Below are 23,511 nucleotides of genomic sequence, written 5' to 3'. Positions count from 1 at the left end.
TTTAAGAGATGTGACTTTTATTTTAAGAGTTTAATCTCTACACCCACCATTGGTCTCAAACTCATAACACTAAGCTCAAGAGTTGCATGCTCTATTGACTGAGCCAGCCAAGGGCCCCGAGATGTGATTTTATCTAAAAACTGAATCGTGAACTGTGGATTAGTACTAAGTTGCCTTAAATTAAAAGTGTCTTTGTTTTTCTTTTTTCATTACTTCATCTGTTAGCTAATCTAAAATTCCACTTTTTAAGGAAAAGTTTTTTTTTTTAATTTTTAGTTGATGTATAGTTAACATATGTTATATTCATTTCAGGTGTACAACATGTACAACAGGTGATTCAAGAGTTATGTACATAACAAAATGTTCACCACAATAAGTGTAGTTATCATCTGTTGCCATAGTAGTTATTGCAATATTATTGACTATATTCCTTACGCTGTACTATTCATCTCTGCAACTTATATATTTTATAACTGGAAGTTCTTACCTCTTAATCCCTTTCACTTATTTCACCCATTGCCCCATTCCCCTCCCCTTTGGCAACCACTGGTTTATTGTCTTTATCTATGAGTCTGTTTGTTGTTGTTGTTGTTATTCATTTATTTTGTTTTTCAGATTCCACATACAAGTGAAATCATAATTATTTGTCTTTATGTGGCTTACTTCACTTAGCTTAATACCTTCTAGGTCCATTCATATTGTTTGCAAATGGCAAGATTATTTTTGTGTGTGTGTGGCTGAGTCCTTTTTTGTTGTTGTTTTGCTTTAAACTGGACCTTTTGGCTATTATTCCTAATCTATTTCAAGTAGACTCTGAGTCCCTTGAGGAGAGAATCTAATATACCTCCTTCTTCACTGAAGATTCCTGATAAATCATTGACCCAGAGGACCCTCCACAATCTGGGATTTCTCTTCTCTTTCTCTGTTTTTCCCATCATCTTATGCCATTCTGCATGCAGCCTTCCCTCTGTCAATAGAGCTCTGGGTACCTCATCTTCTCTCTGCCTGGAATGCCTGTTTCTTTGTTTTAGTTACTCTTGCTGTTTGGTCAATCCTCAGTTCAAGCATCACCTCTCTGTGAAACCTTCCATATAACCCCTCCCCTCCAGCTGTACCTGACTGCCCTCCACAGTCATTCCATGGTCCCAGCACACACCTCTATCAGAATATTTACTTGATTCTCGGCCTCACCAGGTAGTCATCTCCTTGAGAGCTTAAGGCCTGCCTGACTTTCTATCCCCAGTTCCTGAGCATGGTGATTAGAATGTAGTAGATTTTCCAGAAATGTTTTGAATGAATGTATAAATGAATTATATTAATAAATGTATATATTCATCTTCTCTACATATAATTTAAGCATTTCCATCTGTTTAATTTACCAGTTTCAATATTCAGCTGCTTTAACATGCATAAATCTATTATACAGAATACATGTTGACTATATTACTAAATTTCAAAGATTAAATTTGATATAATCCAAAGGAACATTAGACTTTAAAGAAAAGTCAATCTAATATATCTATAGTTTTTTCCTTAAATTATTCAGTCAATTAATGAGCACCTTCTGTGTTCCAGTTATTGGGGTAATAGCTAGAGGGTGAAAAAATGACCTAGACATGTTCTCTTCCCTTCTGAAGGCTCTAGTCTGGAAGGGGAAGCACAGGTAGACAGATGGTTATAATTCATTGTAGAGCTGATATGGGAGCACATGGGAAGGGTACCTGAATACAACTAAAATTGAAATCTACTGCCCCTTTCTTCCCCAAATGAAGAAAAAAACCTAGGTACAAAGTACAAATACATTTCTGCATGTTCCCATAAATCATTCAGTTGAGAACTAAGAAAGCATCACTTCTGCCAATTAATCACTTAAATTGACTTTCTCCAGCAGAGAGGCCTATATCGTTATGTTAACTAGAGGGTTAAAAATATTTAAGATGAACTCTTCTTTTGAGGGATGTTAACCTAATAATGCCACTTTTTATTTTGAAATTACCCTTCTGTTTTCTTAAATTTATATCTTTGTTTAATTAGAAACTCTTTTCTGACCTCATTTCATTATTTACGTAGCCATACGCCAGAAACAACCACATTTGAACTAGATTTGTTCTGGAAGTTTTGGAAAGGAGAGTTCTTATAGTAGTGAACAAGTTCAAATTTTATTTCTCCTGATCTGTAGGAAGAAATTGTCAGTATGAGAAGCACAATAGGAGATGTGGAAATTTTTCCTTTCTTCATTGTAATATTGATTTTTTTTCTTATGTCTTTGGAAATGATTATGATGCTTTCACTAATGGACTGTTTGGCATAGATTGTTTGCAGGATAATAAGGTAGTAATAATATCTTATATCTTAGTGCTTCATGGTTTTCAAAGCCTTTTCTTATTCATTGTTTATTTTATGTTAATAATGACCTTGTGAGAGGGGCTCCTGTGTGGCCCAGTCGGTTAAGCATCTGACTTCAGCTGAGGTTATGATCTCACGGTTCATGAGTTCAAGCCCCGCATCAGGCTCTGTGCTGATAGCTTGGAGCCTGGAGCCGTCTTCAGATTCTGTGTCTCCCTCTCTCTCTCTCTCCTCCCCTTCCCCACTCATGCTCTGTCTCTGTCTCTCTCTCTCTCTCTCTCTTAAGAATAAACATTAAAAACAAAATAATGACCTTGTGAGTTTGGCTGGGAAGTAAATCCCATTTTCCATTTTTTATGTAAGGGTATGTGAGACCCATCAGCCAGAGATCACACAGTTAATAAATGATGGGGTGACATTAGAACCCAGGTTTTGCCGTCAGGTTCAGCAGTTCTATCTAGTAATCCACACTGCATTCATGTGTAGAGATGAGATGAAATAATTTTAACAAAAGGGTACTGTAGTGATTTTGTTTCTCAGCAGGGCTGTCACTACTTTGGTCTTCAGCTTTTTAGTTAGAAAATTAATTTCATCAATCTACTAATAGTAACTAGTGTGAATTCACACTAACCATACTTGCAAAGGATGAAACAAAATGCCGGTACATTACAATGAGAAATGTGACTGTCAGGAGAATACAGATGTCTGAAGCTGCTGGCCAATGCTGTTACTTTATTAAAAAAATATACTTGGAAATACAAATTATGTATCTGCAATTTGTGAATGTAGAGTAAGAGGCAGGTAAGTCAGGTTAGAGTTCTTAATTACCATAGCCATTGTAAATGATAATCTGATGTTACTGCTTTAGTAAAGATTGTATTATCACAGGAACCAGACCTCTTGAGTCTCATGGCCCTTGGAATGATCTCAGCCCCGAAACCTCTGTGCTGGGAAACTTTTCCTGGATTCTTTCTTGGTCCCTTCTCTGTGTTTTAATCATTTGTTTGCATTTCTTTTTTTCCCCTTACTGAACATAAAAGTGTTAGACATTAGATTATTAGATTACCCTCTTATTAGATGGAGATGACTGGATTATTATTTCCTTACTAGATTATGAGATTATATTATTAGGGTCTGGGTTCCACTTACTTTTGTGGTTATATTATTAACGCATTTGATTAGTTGAGTAGTACCTAGCCTTGTACCTCCAGTGTAGGAGTAATTAAACAAATGTGTGCAAAATAATGACTCACAAATGTGTCTTTCTATAATTTGTATTGGATGATAGCATATGGAATAGTGATGAAAATGACTTTTTTTCTTCCTAAGTAACTGCCAATAAGTAACACAGAACAAAATAAAGAGAAACAGATACGCCCCCAGAGTTTTACAGATTTTTTTTCTTATTGTCTGATGGTTAAAAAGGAGACATATCACAATTGTACAACAAAGTATCCACTGGCAAAACAGAAAATGGTTCGCTTTATAGGCAACAATTTAAAAACATAGCTGTTCTTTAAAGCCACATTTTAGCTTTACCACTGAGACAATGGTTACTGCTGTTGGCCATGTCGGGATTTTGGCTGAATAATTATAATGGCAGTATTGATTTAAGTGGAGATTTTTGTTTTTTATATGCATCTGTATAAAATTTTTTAAAAATATTAAGCTAATCATATCACTAAAAAATTGACCAACTTAATCCCATGTTCATTCTTTGAGAATTTTAATGCCATAAACCCTCTTACTTTTATTTTCTCTCTTCCCCATCTTTCCCTCTCCTGTTTCCTTTTTGAATACAGTGAAAAAATAATAAACTCTGAAAAATTATTTTCAAGCTTAGAAAACTTGCATTACATAATTATTGGTGTACTTACATAATTTCCCATATCAAGATACCAGGAATTTTTTCTTCTAAAATAAGAGCAGGAAAATTGTACTTCAAGAAATCAGTATTTCAACTTGAGTTTTAATGGTTTTAGGGCTGTTGCTTGCTCTGGAACCTAGCATAGGCACTGGAACATAAGTCTTCAATAAATATTTATAATGTGGATGGGTGGTTGTAAACAGATAACATGTAGGTAAACTATCTTACTTTTCTTCCTTAAAATAGAGTAAATAAGCCATATACAAACTATTGTTACAAACAGTATATGCATTGTCATTAAATGATTCCCATTTTTTATGGTGAACATTCGTATATATGGTCATATTCTTAGGAGGTAAGGACTAACATTATTTTATTTCCAGTTGTTTTTTAAAGGTAAAACTATTTTAGAAGGTCATTTTTGTATCTTCTTTGAGTTTTAAAGGCACCTGAATCTTTTATATATTAAAACAAAATAAATTATAATTGAATATTATAAAAGTTCAGCAGTAATGTTAATGAAATGTCACCAGGAATGAAAACTGACATCTCAAGGAAATGTATTATATAAAGGCTCTTTTAAATGATTTGAATGAATGAGTCCTACAAGTTCAATGTCAGCCCTCATTAGAGATTATCATTTATCTACTCTTTCATTTATGCTTCCATTCCGTCTTTCCGTAAATATTTGCTGAGGGCCTGCTGCATCGGTCATATGCTTTCATTTGTAATCTCATTTCATAAGATTTGTAAAAATTGAAACATAAAAAATTATTTTTCATTGACAGAGTGTAATTTGACAGTTAAGGCTTTTTTGTGTGTGTAGGTGGAGTTGGTTCAGAAGACCTTTTTAAAAAAAAATTTAAAGCATTTTAAGATGGGGAATTTTATTAAAATTATTTTCTTAAGTTTATTTATTTTGAAAGAGAGAGAGGGAGAGAGAGAGAAACCCAAGCAGGCTCTGCACTGACAGCGTGGCTCAATCTCACCAACTGTGAGATCATGACCTGAACTGGAATCAAGAGTCAGACACTTAACCAACTGAGACACACAGGTGCCCCGAGATGTGGAATTTTCATTCAACATATGTCCTTTGTGCTTTTTCAATTTTTCTTCACAGTATATTTCATTTTTCTTATTGGCTCCCCATGTAGATTTTGCCTGAGGGAGAGTCAAAGTCCTAAAACATTTTATGTTTCAAATTATACATACAATATGTGTATAATTCTACTCTGGCTGGCAGCATGAAACTTTACAGTCCAGGATATTAATTAAGAGAAAGAAGTTTTAGGGCTTCCCAAATATTAGAATATTTTTAATACCTGTGGATACTCATTATAACTTGAGATTTCTTTAATCTAAAAATAGAAATTGTTTCTAGACATACTTTTATATGGAAACTTTTAGGGCAAAAGCTACTTTTTTCTTGGTAAAAAAGTTCATTATTCCTTAGCTTCATCTGTTTTTCATCTCTTAAGAAACATTATTGAACAACTACTTTTTGGCAGGCACTGTTGTAGACACTGGAGAGTCAGCAATAAATCAGATGCAGTATCTCCTTACCAAATTCTCAGTTATCCAAGGTGTAAATGGTTAGGGATGGTGCACGTTAGAGTTGACACAATAAAAGTATATGCACTGTTCTCTGATATATATAGGAGGGGATGCTCCGTTCTATCCATCCAACAGAAGCAACCTGAATGTTCTGTGTTCTTTTATGTTGCTCATCTAAAAAGTCAGCTTAAGTATACCGAGGAAACACGGGGAAGAAGATTTAAAATCCACTATCTTTCAGATGAATTTTTACAATGCTAAAGCTTAAGAACAAAGTGCGCCTTGTTTCCTGTAACTCATTATGTATGTTATAAAGACTACAGAGTCTGAAGAAGAGAAACATTTGGATATTTAAGTTCAGAAATTTGTGAAGATAGGAAGTTGCCATGGCTACATTAAAGCCCAGTTTTTCCTTTTCTTCTATAGCAAATTGCTAGCTAAGTTCATTTGTATAAAGAACTTAAATTCTATTTTCCCATTATCTGGTTTTATACCTTTGTTGTAAGGCTCAGTCTTTCTTCAGTTCTAATTGAAGGTTCCATATCCCAAAGGTATTGCTGAATTATACTAAATGCATTCCTATAAAAGGGTATTCATTTTGCCTTGAGAAATATTTATTTTCCAGTTTTTCAAAACTAATTGTTTGAATTGCAGGTCAACTCTCAGGAAGTAGATAATGGTAACTATTTAGAACAGTTTAATGAATGTTATCTTATAGTATTCGTCTGTTGACAAAAAATTGATATAGAGAAGCAAGTTTGCTTTGTGATATGAAACATGGGTCAGGTTTACTAGATGATTTTGTAATTGTGGACAGGATACCTTATTTTCCTATGCCTCAAGTCATGGATCATTAAAATTTAGAAATCAGTTATATGACAGTTAAGGTTCCTTCCCATTGTAAATGTATTTATTACTCTGTAAACATGAAAGGGTTTTAAAAAGATATCTAGAAAATGGTTGTGGGTAAAGTGACTTATTCAATTTTTAACCTCTGTATTTAATTGATCATAGGTTTACATTCAGTACTCTAGTCCTATGTCCTTAACACATCAGGGTCAGTGAAGTTTAGTCATGAGGTTTTTAAATGCTATCAGATTAATTACCTGGAGTTATTCCTATTTAATTTCATATTTTTATCTACATAGTAGCAAATGAAAAAATAGAGTTACTTTAGTCATCAAATTCAGGCATGCTAACTACTGGGTAAATAAATTGCCTGGATTAAGTCCCTTGATGGAAAAATGAGTTGTCAATAACTATTAATATTGATATATAAACAATGTAACCATTATGACTGAAATGTTTCTATATATAACCATTATGATTTCAATGTAGGGATTTTTGTTACTATTGAAGTATCAGACACCTGGATATATTGGGTATCATATAAAATCAGCATATTTTTGGTGTCGCACATTTTTCAGTGGAAATGGGTATAGAGATCCATTTGGTACTCAGCCTCATTTCGACTATGAAACTCTTTGTTCACATACAGTATTACCTATATTTACATTAAGTAAACCATAGGAAAGATCTATTCCGGTTAGCACAGGAAGTAGGGTGGTGTAGGAGAGTGTGGTAAGGCAGATATCTGGAAGGATATAGATGGTACTCAGCTTGGCTTCCTGTTCATAGCATCTGATCCTGAAAGGGCTCCAAAAACCTCACTTTCTGAACCATCCATCCTTTCTTAGAAATAAAGAAATGGAGACCCTCAGAGGTGAGGTGACTCATGTAAAGGTGGTGTGTTCTGGAGGACTGTTGAAAATTTGGGAAGACTTTAGCTGTTGTTTCTAGTGCAGATTCCTCCACCATCATCCCAGGTTATAGGCCTGCCACAGTTAGGTCTATTTCCGTTGGCCCTAACCAAATCCAAATTAGCCTCTCTCTTATAAGGTGGGAAGAAGCTCCAAGTGTAGTATGATAGCACTCAACCTTCATGATAAATATTAGCTACATAATGGATGGGGCAGGGAAGAAGGAAATGCTCAGGAAGAAGATGGGTAGAGTAGTGGCATTTAATCATAATACAGCAATGGCAAACATGTCCCATGTGCCACGGGTCTCATACCGTACATGAATTCCCACAGGTGATCCTCATGTCAGCTCTTTTTGTAGACACCATTGTTATCGTTATTTATATACAAGTCCAAAGAGGTTAAATGACTTGCCAGTTTACACTCCCTCAGATGTACATTCACATCCCTTCATTTTGCCTCTCAAGCCCATACTTTACCTTTAATCTGCTGAAATTAATTAAATAAGGAGGCCCTAGACTGAGGTGGCCCTAAGGCCAGGGGTCTGCGTAAGCAAACCAAAATTGAAGCTGTAAATGCCTCAAGGTTGTGAAATTGAAACCAACCAGGAACAGCCAAGTAGGCTTTAAACTATAGCCAATCAATAATTCTCTTTCTTTGCTGCCACACTTTCTCTATAAAAGTCTCTCTCCAAGTGCCTGTCAGTGGAGGCTGCGGTGAAGGACTGCCCTATTGGAATTGATGTAGGCTCAAATAAACTCTTAAAATTTTAATATTCGTCAGTTTATCTTTTAATACTCCTAAGCTCTACTTTGTTTCAAATGTTTATTAACATAGGACCCATTATCTTATTATCTTTTTCAGAAAGGTATTTCCTCCAACTGGATGGGTACACTGGTTTTTGTTAATTTGTTTCTCCTTCTCTGATTTTAAAAATAAAGAGTTTTATGCAAAGGAAATTTCTAAGGCAGCTGAGTGTTGCAGAAGTGAAGCTAGAATAAGAAAACCTGTTTTCTGGGTCTAGTTTTGCTGTGCCCTTCAGATAAACCATATTGTTCTCTGAGTCTTAGTTCCTTGCAAAATGTGAGGTATGAACAAAATTCTCACTATTGTTTCCAAATTGATTATTAATGTTCTTTGAAATCCCATAGAGGTTTCTTAAACAGTTGTCATTATACAGAAGTCTGTTAATAGGAGCAAAATTGTTTTTGTTATTGTACAGAATTTATGTACTGAAATGTAATGTATACCCATACAGTTAATGGCTACTATCACTGTGGCTGATTTCCTTAGATTCTGGCATTTTCAGATTCTCAGATCAGGTATTTTGAGGTTCTCAAACTAGCTTAGATTCTTTTCTGTTGCTTGGGCAGGAATAGCTATAGGTATTCAAAGGTATACAAGGAACCTTGTATAGGTATACAAAGGAAAAAAGAAGAGGATATATTGGATATGATTTTGTATCCGTGTCATGTTTAAGACCTTATATTTGAACATAGAGAACATTCATGCAGATCTTAAGTCATGTACTATTTCCATCCCTTATGAAATTAAGCTTGCGATGAATTTCTTTTAGAGAAACCAAGAGTAACTTAAATAGCACGATTCTTTTTTTCTCCCAAATCTTAAAATATGCTGTTAGGCAGATTTTGAGGGAGTCTTGGACTTTTTATGTTTTTCCTTCTACTGTTTTCAGAGTTGAGGCTTGTGCTGCATGAGGAGATCCACAGGAATAAAGTAAAACAGGGACAAGATAGTTTTCTTTAAAAAATAATTCCAGGGGCACCTGGGTGGCTCAGTCTGTTGAGTGTCTGACTCTTGATTTTGGCTCAGGTCATGATCTCATGGTTCCTGGGATTGAGCCCTGAATCAGGCTCTGTGCTGACAGTGTAGAGCCTGCTTGGGATTCTCTCTCTCCCTCACTCTCAAATAAATAAATATTACAAAAAATAAAAAATAGAAAACTTAAAAATAATTCCTAATGTGGCACCCCAAAACATGAGATTTGTGGGAGCAAGTTATAGCATAGCTAAAATCAAGAAGGATAATTTTTAGTGCAGAAAATCCCCCATTATAATTTTCTTTTAGAAAGTAGGGAATGAAATCTGAGTCTCAGAAGTGTTTCATATTGGTGTAGCAATTTCTGTATACTCACAAATTACCAGCTTGTAGTGATACTGTCATTTCTCATTATGAAAAGAATTCTGATTTGTATTTATTTTTAATTATAGTTTTTGCTCAACCGAGCGCTTCATTAATAGCATTATATGTGAAGTTGATTTCTGTACATGATTAGCAAAACAAATGATATTTCTAAGCCAGAACTTGTCTCTTTATGTTTGTATTCTATGAGAATCACTTCATGTATTGAGGAACTCTACAAAACAGTACTTCATTCAATATCCCATGAGAGCCAATGGATTTGGTTGCCTGCTTTGCTTTTTTAACTCTTTTTTAAAAATTTTATTTATTTATTTTGAGAGAGAGAGAGAGAGAGAGCGCATGTGAGCGAGGGAGAAGCAGAGAGAAAGAGAGAATGTCAGGCAGCATGGAGCCCAAAGCAGGCTCAGTCTCAAGAACCATGAGATCATGACCTGAGCTGAAATCGAGAGTCAGTCACTCAATCCAACTGAGCCACCCAGGCACCCCTTAACTTCTTTTTTTATTATTCCCTTGTTATTTAGCATGTTTCAAGTGTAAGTGTCTTTGTGAGAAAAGCACTCAGCTATGCATTAACCTTAACATTCACTTATCTTAGACTGTAGTATATAATCATCTTATTTTCCAATTTTGGAAACAGACTAATGGAAATCTTGCTTCAGGTTATGATTGAACTATAGATCTCTATTTAGGTGACTGAAAGTACTTAATTTTAATTTGTATTTTTTTTAAGTTTATATATTTTGATACAGAAAGAGAGAGAGAGACACACAGAGAGAAGAGAGAGAGAGAGAGAGAGAGAGAGAGAGAGAGAGAGAGAGAAAAGCAGACAGGGAAAGGCAGGCAGAGAGGGAGAAAAAGAAAATCTCAAGCAGGATCTGCACTGTCAGCTTAGAGCCCAATGTGGGGCTCGAACTCATGATCCACAAGACCATGACCTGAGCCAAAATCAAGAGTCAGATGCTTAAAAGACTGAGCCACCCAGGCACCCCATTAAAAAAAATATGACAGTACTTTAGCAGCAGCGTTTTGAAAGCATGTAGATCAAGAATTGAGAGAAGACCCCATGACCTATAGACTTCATTTCTAAAGTAAGATATCCCTTACATGCTATCAGTACATAATTTGTGTTAAGTTCAAAGCTATTTCACTATATTGCCTCGTGCAAACATAGTATTACTGACAGATAAATTTACATAGAGATTTCATATTTTCAGGTTTTCATCATGTTTGTTTACATTTTAAATGTCTGTCAAACTGTGGCATATTACAAGGGTGCTAATTTTACTAAGATCAGAAGTAGTTTATGAAAGGATTCTTAGTATATTTACAAATTCATAGAGAACTTTGAGATTTTGTTTACTTCTATCTCAGAAGTATATATATATATATTTATGGGAAAATAATTATTCTCTTGACAAAATGCATGTGTGCACGTACATGTCTATATGAAGATCACTTCAGTTATGTTCAGAAAATCTTCAGTTTGAATTGACTAACCTTTTGTACTAAAGTTTCCTCTTTTGTTCCAGTTCTTATTCCTATAGTAGATGTTAAGGGTAATTGATTTAGTTTAGATGAATTTGTATTTAAAAATTTACATGGGTGGAGGTCCTGGGTGGCTCAGTTGGTTGAGCCTCTGATTCTTGATTTTGGTTCAGGTCATGATCCCAGGGTTGTGGGAATGAGCCTTGCATCGGGCTGTGATGCATGGAGCCTGTTTAAAATTCTCTTTCTCTCTCTCTTTCTCCTTCTTCCCCTCTCTCTGCCTTGTGCACGTGCTCTTTCTCTTTAAAATAAATAGACAGAGGGGAACCTGAGTGGCTCAGTCGGTTGAGCCTCTGACTCTGAGCCTCTGACTTTGGCTCAGGTTCAGTTCTTGAATTTGAGCCCCACATCGGGCTCTCTGCTGTGTGCGCAGAGCCCGCTTCAGATCCTCTGTTCCCACCTCTCTCTGCCCCTCCCCCACTTCCGTGTGTTCTCTCTCAAAAAATAATAAAAACTTTAAATAAAATAAAATAGATATATAGAGCTATAGATAAGGAAATAAAAAAGCAAACAAACAAAATTTTACATGGGTGAAGAGGAAAACTTCCTAAATATGCTTTCCTATTTCCCTTCATACTTTTAATTTCAAAAACCTCAGTCTCATTGTTTAGTTCCAGTTTATTTGGGAAGCTCATACATTGAGGTGATTTGTAAATGATGCCATCCTTTTATCTTCACAGGCATTTCCAGCTACATTTGGAGATAGTTTCCCTAATAATCCACTGATTGAATGACAAGAATTACTTACAGTATTGCCTTATAGTACAATAGTTTTGAAATGCAGGTCTCATGCAGACCTGCTATCAATTATCCTACATCTCAGAGGAAAGCATTTGGGGTAATTATGCAGATAATTTAAGCAATATTTAAATCATTTTCTTCTTCATTGGAAGATAGCCAAATACCCTAACCTAAATCTTTGAAGTCTCTGTCTTTGATTCACCTGAAGACTGTCCATAGTTAAAAGAAAAGAAATAAACAATGATTCCAGCTTGAGTTGGTTCTATGGACCATGCATACCGCCTTGTGTTTCTGATCTTATAAGCATTACTCTCCCTTAGTCTTATAATTGAGAGGACATGATGAGCATATATGTGCCCCTCCTCCCTCAAAAACAACAACAACAACAACAACAACAACAACAAGAAAAACGTGCATTCTATATTTTTGCCACAAGGCAATGCCTTTATACCAATCTTAGGAAGAATGGTTTTTCAAGCAAAGATATGTCACAAGAGGATGGTAGAAAAAAGATCTTGATCACATCTGTACTTCTTGATTAGCTCAATTTGGCAGAACAGAAAGTCAATGGTTTGTAAAGAAGATAAGAAAACCTCTGGACAGAAATCCTTTGATTTACTATAGATAGAGAATGAAGAATATTTTAGTTGAAATATTATTATAGAAAACTCAAAATTACATTCCAGGGAAGAATGTTCCTCTGACAAGAACTCAGAGTAGAGGGTCTCTGGGCAGTTCAGTTTCTGTTCTGTATATGATAAAATATTGTTTTTTCTTTGGTATTAAACAAAACAGCATGGAGATCAGTGTGTTTTATATTTTTACTAAGGATCATGAAAATAAGTTTTGAGAAGAATTGAAATAAAATGAGCTCCTGTGGTCAAAACATTTCTTCAAATGCAATGAACAAGAGAATAAATCATAGCACCACATTTCAAATGTGTCATGGGTCAGCACATGCCTGCCATGCATTCAGTGATAGATGATGCTTTTCTGTTACTGTAACTTAGAGCTGATAATGCTGATACAGTCTGTATCATTAGTTCCTTATAATGAGCATGGAATTGTCTATTTTTATTTGAAAGTGTGCCAGATTTCCTTCATGCTCTATGATTTTCCCCTTATACTCCTGACAAGCTACTTAAAACAACAGAGTCATATTTGTGTCTATGGATTTTAAAACAGAACAAGAAACACTCCATTGAAACCTTGAAAAAATATTCTTGAGTTATGGTTTTGAGTTTCAAAAGTAATTGTGTAAACAAGGTATAGAGGCAGTTACATGTCTTTGTATGTGTTTGCGCATCTTTTGATGAGAAGAAATTCATTACTGGACCAGTCCTGGACTCTTTCCCTCACACTTACATTGACCAATGATTAATTTGAGAAGACCTGGTGGTCCTTTGAAGGAGTCTGTAGGGGCAGACAAAGTTAATTCTTGATGTGCAATAGGTCAGGGAAGCTTTATTGTATGTTTCATGTGTGGAAATAAAAGGTACTATATTCAGGTTACACCTTTGAGTTTCCTTCTTCCTGTCACTTAACTTAAAGCCACTTAACTTTATGGAAACATCACTTCAGCTCTTTACTTGGGGTTAATTATGTAGGACTGCCTCATGTAGACAACCTTGTGAGATTTGGTTGCCTAAGACCCTCTTGAATTCATTAGAAATTATTACTGACGCAGGGGATACAATTTAATTCACATTATACCTAATCATAATGGGCTTTATGATGAATTCCACCTTAATAAGTTTCTAGTGATATTTGACCACTCTACTATTTAAGGATTAGGCTACATCTGGGTAATGAACATTTGAGGGAATATGAGATCCCTAAAAACAGTGACATTAAAAAAAAAAAAAAAAGAAATAGGTAATGCCTTTGGGTAGTGGATAGAAAGGACTAAAGCTAAATGAGGAAGTAAAAAAGGCAAAATGGCCATTTCTTTAAAATGAAAAGTAGTACACTTTGTGGTTGCCTACCAAATTTTAATTTTGTGTTAATGGACAATATAGGTTTTTGCTAACATTACTTCTTTTACAATAGCTGCCTCCTGAAGAGCTTGGGCAATATGCCAAATTAAGCATCTTTTGGGGGGGTTGCACATGGCTAGAGGACCAGTCATGGACAAAGAGTTTTAAGTCTTATTGGGGAGAAAGGGTGCTTTCAAAATAATGCTGTAAATTTACATGCACTTTGTACTTAAAATCCTGGAATTCATCTCTTATATGGAGTAGGTGAAAACTGGGTGAAAAATCACCTTTGGAAGAATTTCTTAGTGATAATCTCCCTATAGATAATTTAAGAATATGTCTCAAACTATCATTTTAGTCTAAGAAAAACAAATGGTTTTACACTATGTTATAGTAGCTTCACAGGGTAGGATTCAATACATTTTTATTTTTGATTACTGGATTTCAGTTATGAGAAGAAATTTTCCTTTCACACAATTATATGATTCAAAATCTAGAATCCTTTAAATTTGATCTGGGACATTCATCTAAATTTACTATTCCCATGTGTCCAGCCAAAATTACTTTGTGAAATAAAGTTAATTTACCATTATTTTCTTTTACAGGAATATTTCTCATTGCTCAATCAAGAATTAGTCAACATTGATTTATATTATGAGAAACTTTCTCTGAAGCTTGAGTTGTTTGTATTTTGTACTTACTTTTTTTATATTATATTCATATTTTACATATTTTCTTCAAGTACAACTATGTAATAAAGTTTAGATTAAACCACTGTGGGCTGGAGTTCGAGATGTAAGTTGCACATAGATTGAATTTTTTTTTCCTGATTTCTATTAATTGTAATTCATGTTGCTGGTTAGTAACATTATAATGTATCTTTGTGATTATTCCTGGTATCAAGTTGATTTTCTTGGAAGTTATAGTTTTGTTTCAGTGAATGAAAACTATCTTCAGTATATGAGTAGAATTAAACTGTATCAGGATAATGAAAAACATGGAGCTGAAAATTTTTAGTTTGAGATTTTTTTTAATGGCTAATTCCCATTAACTGGCTGAAGAAACAGACTAGAAAAAGCATGTATTTTCCTCTAATGTAGATTTAATTCCAGTATCCATGGACATGTAGGGTCTTTGCTGATTTACTTATCCTTGCGTAGTTTACTACAGTCCTGATCCTAAAAACTCTCTAAGGTCCTTTTCATTTCCATTAATTTCCTATTTCTATCATATAACCATATCCACAAACAGCAAAAACAACAAAATAGCACTCACAATGTGCTACATTGCAAAAATGTAGTTCGATTTTCCTTTATGTCCTTCTTTGATACCTACAATAATTTTGTTGGCCTGTGTTGCTATGCCCTCTTTACCAGTGATGTCTTGTTCTGTACTACCTTACCAAAAAGTACCGCTTCGAGTCATTGTCCCTGTTTTGTTTTCCTTGAATGGCATCCAAGACTACCAGCAATGATTTATTTACTTTTGGTTTATTGCCTGCCTTTCCCCACACCAAACCAATTTTCTAGAGGACTTTTCTCAACACTGACAGACTTTTCGGTTTGGTGTGGGTGGAGGCCAGACCTTGTTTGTTGCTTGCTGATAGTGATCAAATGCAAAGTAGTCATTATCTCAACAGCCTCAAGTTTGTGTCTTTAATGAAGCCTAGTTGGAATAAAGAATCTGTGCTAGGATATGATACTTATAGAAGACACTGTGTTCCCCTAAATACTTTAGGGCACAAAAAACACCCTTGTCATAATAACGTTCATATATACTCTTAACGAAAATGTTAATGCAAACCAAAACAAGAGCCGCTATTAGTCAAAACTGGGCAAATATTGTTGGTACCAAGTTTCAGCAGAAGCCCCCAGAATTCATGAAGCACATATGAAATGAGTAGAATTTGCTTGAAAATTTAAGCTCTGTATACCAGATTCTATAATATTATCAGCAGAGTCGGAAGTGTAAGTATGATTCAGAGCTTTCAAAGGGACAGTTGAGTGTGAGAAATAAATCTTCAGGGGTTCACTATTATCCAACAAAATGATTGCCCACTATATCTGCAATAACAAATCAGTGGCCTTGACATATAATCGGAGCATGAAAAAACATTGATTGAATCTCCTTTTGAGGTTATAACTTCAGTAGCACCATAATTAAATAAAGCATGTGGACTTAAAAACTTTAGACACAGTAAAATACAAAATGCTTGTTGTGCTTGTGCAGAATCTTTTTATTCATTGCCTCATGCTCAGTGGCCTCTTCTTGAACATGCTTATTTTGAGTTTTTAATGAATAGAAATGGCTTTGATGTAAGTGTACAAAGAACAAACCAAGACTTTTTGTGTGTGACAAAGGAACCAGAGGGCTGAAACTGCCCATATTCCCCTGTGACTGATCAGTTGTGTGTAAACTATTTATAACAGAATGTTGTCAGGAAGTTTCTCCCTGCAGTACCGGCTGGTATTGCAACATGAGGTGATTTTACATGCCTACATATTTTGAATTATTAGACTTTAAATAAAAACTGTATTTATTCTGAGTCCAAGAAGAATAAAGGAAGAGATGGAGGGAGGATAGGAAAGGACAGAGAAAGGAAGAAAAACAGGAGGGAGAGGGGGCGGGAGGGAATCTCTGAATCTCTACCAGCCTCTTTCACTTTCGAGTGAGAGAAACTCTAAGTATTGTCTATTCATGAGCATCTGCAAATCACATTGGAGCTTAACTGTCTCTTCGCTGATTTAATAGAAACTTTGATTGTTTTCTAGGATTTACATTCAGAGTAATTGTTTTTGCATTTTAATATAGTAAGAAGTAGATTGAATAAATGCATAACATATTAGAAATGCTATTAAGCAAATGATTCTATGTGGTACCGTTGAATGAATGTTTTCCTTTCCTCTTCTGAAGAAAACACAAATTTCTCCAATTATTTTTAAATTGATTGTTCTCTATTGTTGCCCAAGGAAGAGTGAAAAAAAATCTATTTGTGTGTTCATTCCATTTCTTCAGTATGATTAAATGGAGCAGCAGAAGACTAATACAACATACAGTCAGGTACTTTCCTCTCCAACATCTGTGAAGGGTCTTTTCATCTGTATTCTGCGTATATAGTATTTTCACACACTGACACTTCCACTCACGTTACCTTATTTTTATTTCAATTTAAATCCCTAGAATCTCCTAGCGGCCATACCTCACCAATCTTTGCCCTGTTTGTGTTCCTGCGTCAAAATAGTGAGTCCCGTAATCAAGCCTAGGGTGGTGAGAAGCTCCTGAAAGTGTTTTCATGTGGCATTCCTCGTGGTGGTGAAGGGCCTATCTGTTTGTTTTTTAAATGGATCATTTTTCTTAGCTTGCTCAAACTCCCTGAACTTCCAGAGAAAAGAGACTTCTATTGTTTTAAGAGTTGATAATGGAGCTCTTTTAAAAAGCTGACCTTCCCACATCAGACTAATATCTGGCGAGTCTGGAAAGTTATCAAACTTGCCATTCAATAAGAAAAACAATTACTGGAGCTTTTATTGTTCTATTTTCAGGGCCTTAAACGTATTTGCCTTCACTCTCTTAGGTCCCAGTGGAGAAGTAAGTAGGGAAGTAAGTAGAAGTGAGTAGATAAGGGATAGGTATTCTTCTTCCCATTTTGTTCAGCATGGACGTGTTAATTTGCTTGCTTCATTGTGCATAGATGTTAGTAACATGATGTGTTCTGAGGTCCCGCAAAGCATTTTTGTGAACAGACTATGTTATGTGTTACTGTGAGATTAAGTATATGCTTCCATGAAAATTAATGACCTTCTCTTTGCACCTTGCTCTTGGTTTTTGTTCAGAAAAATAAGCTTGCCCTGTCGGTGCTTTAAGAATTGAGCTCTTAGTGTATTCCTGTGAGTATGATGCATGAATTTGATACATGCATCCATGGAGTTAAACTGGCTAAAAGAGCTGCCGATGATAAAAGTGGGGATGCTATATATGAAACGGCCCTATCACATTCATGTGACTCAGGCAATCTGTATCCATATCCTTTATATTTCTATGGATTTTTTTCTTTCCTACTTGCATAAATTGGTGGCATACATGATAAAAAATGCAAATGACAGAAAGCAAACCCATTTTTAAAGCTCTGAAAAAGTAGATCTACTATCGGGGGACTTGTTCTCTTGGGGCAGGAGGAACAATAAAAATACATGCTGTATTTGTGTCTTAGAAGGTAGTTTGAGGTTTTTGTTTTGTTTTGTTTTGTTTTTCCATCCAGCAAGCTAAATAGCACATGACAGTTGCCACAGCAACCCATTTTTGTGACTTGCAGAATAAGGGAGCAAACCAGATGTAAATTGTTAGTCAATAACTGTCTGTTGTCATAGAAGATGGTAACATACACAGTCTCATTTGGTCAATTTATACACTTTTGTGGTGTTTTGTTCTCATCTGCTCCTTTCCACATGCTGTCATGAATTAGTATTCCATTCTTTGGCTGCATAATTTCCGAGTTTCATATGTGATGTTGAGTGGAATAACTAGATGTCAGATTCATAGAAAGTTGTTGCAAAAGGAAGGTTATTTGACATCTGTTTTGTCATTTTTCAGCATATTGACACTTGGATTCTTTGGTTTATCTCAGGGAGGAGAATCAAATTAACTTTTAAAGGGCACTTTAAAACATTTTGTGATTATTTTATTTGGAAATACAAATTTATTTACAAATTTATTTGTAAATTCCCAGGCTACAGAAATGAGTACACTTCTGTTTTCGTGATTCCTTTAATGTAGCAACAGAAATTGTTCTGCACTGGGAGCTCATGGAAGTCTATGGTCATGCTTTTGTCTCCGTGTTTTGGCAAGCAGATCCATACGTTGGACCCAACTCACTTCTAACTGCTGTTGTACCTGCAACTCCTCTTCCCTTCCTTCCTCTTAGTTTACCTTCTCTCATGTGTATAAGACTAGCCCCTTCCCTCAGCTTGCTTTTCCTTTCTTCCCCATTATTCCAGAAGTCATGACTATCTTGTTCCAGATTTTGCTTCTGCTTCCAATGGGATGAGAGCCAGGGTATTTGTGTGCATATTTTTAATTGATAAATAGTGCAGCTTACAGCTTACCAGAATACATTAATACCTCTTCCCCCGCTCCCCCTTGGCAAGTTCTCCACATCTTACATCTCTACTAACAACCCTCCTTTTCCCAATATCTAAAAATCTGCTTTAGCAGGTGTTCCAAAAAGCCAAAACCCAAAAAGACTAGGTAGAGGCATTAATGACAAGGCTTCTCTCTTGTTCAGCACCACTTTAAACTATTTCTGGCAATCATACTTAATACTTTCATGTATAACATCCCCTCCTCCCTTGTTAAACTGATAACAGCAGCAATTGAAGCAATGGTGGTAGTTACTTGACTGACAGCATAATGGTACTCAAAATCTATAAACTGGGAGCATGAGCAGCAGATGTGATAACATTTCTGAAACAGAAGGTTGTATGTGGTAAATCTTAAGCAGATGACAAAGGACACTGTTTAATTCTCTAAAACTGTGGCTTACAGAACTCTACATTTATAGGACACCAGGACACAGAGGGAGTGGGAGAAAGAGAACTGTATGACTTCTTTCCTCTCTACCTGGGGTTCCAGCCTTCCCAGCTCTGTAAAACCAGCTTGAGCTGTGAAAAATGCAGGCATGCTTGGAGGAAGGATACAAGGAATTCTTCAACAGGAGTCATTTCTCTAGCCAGGTTGACTTTCAAAAATGTTGCCTGAGTTTAGGCCCAAACCCAGAGATATGAGTGGTGTTATGCTTGAAAATTGAAAATGAAAATAGAGCATTTCCTCCAAAGCGGTATCACAGGAATATCACTTTTCATTGTTCCCACTTTGCCCCAGACTTAACCTTAAGATTTCTTAACTAGCCAATGCAAATTCTTTATCTGAGTCTCCTGCTCTCCAGAACTCTTAAAATTGTGGTCAGTAGAGGTGGCCTCGTAATTAAGGGATCAGACATGGACTCTAGTTCTTTCTTTTCCTTTGTCATTGACTCCTTATCTATTAAAAGGTGGGTGATAGCAGTATCAACACAGAGGAAGAGCATAAAAATTAAATTGAATAATGCATTAGAAGTTCTTAGTATAAAAAAGTTCTTATTTCTACACCAGTAACATAGAAAGTAATCACTAAATGTTAACCACTATCAAATTAATAATGGTCATTATAATGGTTATAGCTTAGTAGAATTTATTGTAACAGACTAATTTTGGAGGTAGAGATGTGAGAATAGGAGAAATGGCAGAGCAAAACAGAGCTTCTTGAATGGTATTTGACTCTAATTTCCATTAAGGATTGCAGAATTTTATTTGCCAGTGGATTTTTTCTAGTTATTTCTATGAAAATAACTCTTACAATGTTATAATATTTGTCATATCAGTTATATGGGACGTCTTAGTAGAAGAAAAATTATTGGAGACTAGGTACAAGTGTGGCTAGACTTAATCGAAATGTTTGTAAAGTGGTCAGAAACTAGTAACAGTTGGCAGTTATTTTTTTAAAATTTTTTTAACATTTATTTATTTTTGAGACAGAGAGAGACAGAACATGAACGGGGGAGGGGCAGAGAGAGAGGAAGACACAGAATCCAAAGCAGGCTCCAGGCTCTGAGCTGTCAGCACAGAGCCAGATGTGGGGTTTGAACTCACAGACTGTGAGATCATGACCTGAGCCGAAGTCAGATGCTTAACTGACTGAGCCACCCAGGTGCCCTGGCAGTAATTTTTTAAGTCCAGTATTTGTGTGTGTGCATGCATGCTTATTTTAAGACGGCATTGGAATAGACAGGGATAGAGAAAATACAGTTGTTAACTAAATCTCCAAAGGAAAAAAAAAAAGCTAATACTGCTTTTCTGAGATGATGGAATAGGGCAGTTGTTATTTCTTAAGATGTGGTTACATTTGGGGGCATATAAAGTTTTACACAGAGTGTTAAAATTTAAACCTTATTCATTAGTACTCACAACAAGGATTTTTCACATGAAAGAAAAATACGAACTATTTCTATGAAATCACTAGAATAAGTGGACACCATGATATTAAAGAAGATCATGTTATTGTCAACAACTTAAAAATTTCAGTGCAGCAACTCTGGGCCTTGAGTGCCATTATTCTAGACGCTGCCTTCTTTGGGAATGAAACTTACAACAGGGTCTTAACAAAGTTCACAAAATAACTTGGCAATGACATTTATAATTTCAAAGACTGCAGTTATTTTATGTGTGTTATAAAGTTTCTTAGGGACCCAGCAAAGAGGATTAGGGTGGATCCCAGAGGCTTTTAAATTTGGGGTGGAATGTCCAAGAAGAGAAGGAATTTCCAATGGAGTGCCACAAAGAACTGGATTGTTCTATTTCTATTTTGTTTAAATATGAAACTTTTTGTATAGTCGCTGTTTTTTGTGTTTTTCCTTTTAAGAATTTCCCTCTCTCTCTCAATCTCTCTCTCCCTTCTCTCTCTCTCCCTTTTTTTTTTTTTTTTTTTTTTTTTTGCCTGATTTAAAAATGAAACAAGACAACTCTTCAGCTAAAATTGCTTTAGGGCACATATTCAAAACCCCAGTTCCCAAATACTTAACATGCTTAATGCAGAACAGCAGCAACATATTACTGTTGATAAAATGCCCCTCTACAGAGGCATCTTGAAAAGTGCCTGGAGCGTGAATTGCGCTTCTACGAGGCTCCCTACAGCTAATAGGTTGTACATACATGGACCCTTCATGGAGAAGGCACTCCTGAATCTCCCTATGGGTTGACTTTGGGAACTTTTGGTCATAAGAGTGCTTAAGAAAATGAATGATTTCATAGGAGCACACAGCCCAATCTTGTCGAAACCCTACCATCACAGTCAATGTGCTGTGAAATAACCACGAGGCAAGGATAGAATCACCTGGTTTTTGGTTCCAGGTATGTATTTAAGTAATGAATCACTTTGAGCAAGTGACTTAATATCTGTAAAATCTCTCTCAGTTTGACAATTTAGTTACACCAGTTCTCCTTATATTAGTTAATGACATTTGAAAGCAAATCAATAGGCAGTATAGAATTCATTCATTAATGATACCACTGGGCAGTTTCTGGGTGACCCTCAGTTGAGTTGCATGTGAAATGTAATATAATTTAAAAAAAAAAGGCGGTGGGGGGGCACCTGGCTGCCTCAGTAGGTTAAATGTCCGACTTTGGCTCAGGTCATGATTTCACAGTTCGTGGGTTCGAGCCCTGTGTTGCGCTCTGTGCTGACAGCTCAGAGCCTGGAGCCTGTTTCAGACTCTGTGTTTCCCTCTCTCCCTGCCCCTCCCTCTCTCGTGCTCTCTCTCTCTCTCTCTCAAAAATAAATAAACATTTAAAAAAATTTTTTAAAGAAAAAAAAAAGATGTAGTATAGTAGATGAAAATAAAGGAATTCATGAACATGTGGGAATAAAGGGTATTGTCCCCTTCTGGTAGATACTCTCTCTAAGGATATGTACCCTGCCACACTACAGGCATTATCCAAGAGCCAAGAAAGGACTGTGAATGGCAGTAGAGATAAGGACCATGGTTACCGTAGACTTACAAGCATATTGCTAGGAGCATCCACTTGAACATCTGTCAGATCCCTTATCAAATTCCTAACTCACTTGGCCATATCCTATTCCCAATCTTCTCTGAGGAAAAATTTAACATAATGTACCTATTCTATAAATATTTTGTATCAATTTAAGCAATTGTTTGTCTCAAATAAGTAGTCTTTACAAACCTGAAATAAAACTGGCAGACAGTGGACAAAAGAAAAGGACATGAATCTTCAATCTTTAACCGTCAGTTCTGAAACTTTGTGGGGAAAAAAAAGTCACTACGGATTCTTATATTCTTGCAGAGATTCTAATGTTCTGTGTTAAAAATAAGCACCTAATTGAATTTGAAGATAGAGACAGCCTAATTGATTTTGTTTGTGTGTTAAAAATGAAACAAAATATACAACCATATATACAACATCTAGACAATGAATGTATTTAGCAATACTTCTGGAATATGGTACCTTCAAAAATCTTGATAGATGGGAAAATTTACATATATAGATAGATAGGTAGATAGATTTGGTTCTATTGGCTGTGTCATACATACATCATTCCTTATCAATTCTCGAGATTCTATTTATTGACTATTATCCATGGTCATTGAGTAAATGACCATGATGACATGTCTAAATGAATAAGTGGTATATTATCTTAGAATATCTCTCCTTTCATAGACATCTCAATCAAGTAAAGTGCAGAGTAGCACATTGATTTATAATTTAACATGATTATGTCAAATAGGAAGCCTCTAGCTTAAGTGAGGTTAAGAACTCAATATACCATTACCTTCAGCGTGGTGTGGAAAGGAGTAGAAGCAGGATGTGACAGTCAAGGAGTTACTAGTTTCAGATAGGAAAAATTCTTTATGGGACAGGTTTAAACTTGTAAGAGTTCATCACCTTTCCTAAGTGTACAAAATACTTAAAAGTATAAAGAAGTTTTCAAATATTTCCCAAATCTGGTAAGT

The 23,511-nt window shown here is 35.6% G+C and overlaps 2 protein-coding genes across 9 annotated transcripts in view; one reads left to right on the top strand and one right to left on the bottom strand.

The window, feature by feature from the left end:
• The window catches only part of IMMP2L (inner mitochondrial membrane peptidase subunit 2), an 886,893-nt gene that overhangs the window by 434,713 nt on the left and 428,669 nt on the right, over positions 1–23,511 (top strand). The window contains exon 5 of one of the 8 annotated variants that reach the window (XM_081795055.1): positions 11,916–12,706. The exons of the other annotated variants lie outside the window; for them this stretch is intronic. Within the exon in view, the coding sequence (XP_081651181.1) occupies positions 11,916–11,961 (46 nt within the window). The 3' untranslated portion in view covers positions 11,962–12,706. Of the gene's footprint in view, positions 1–11,915; positions 12,707–23,511 lie in introns of those variants that run through there. 8 annotated transcript variants of the gene reach the window in all.
• LRRN3 (leucine rich repeat neuronal 3) overlaps positions 1–23,511 on the bottom strand; it is a 37,655-nt gene that overhangs the window by 4,228 nt on the left and 9,916 nt on the right. The window lies entirely within an intron of this gene.

This window comes from Panthera onca, chromosome A2, assembly GCF_046562875.1.
Source record: "Panthera onca isolate mPanOnc1 chromosome A2, mPanOnc1 haplotype 2, whole genome shotgun sequence".
In the NCBI taxonomy this organism is placed as follows: Eukaryota; Metazoa; Chordata; class Mammalia; order Carnivora; family Felidae; genus Panthera; species Panthera onca.
The sequence above is the reverse complement of the archived record's forward strand: the minus strand, read 5'-3'. Positions and strand labels throughout refer to the sequence as shown.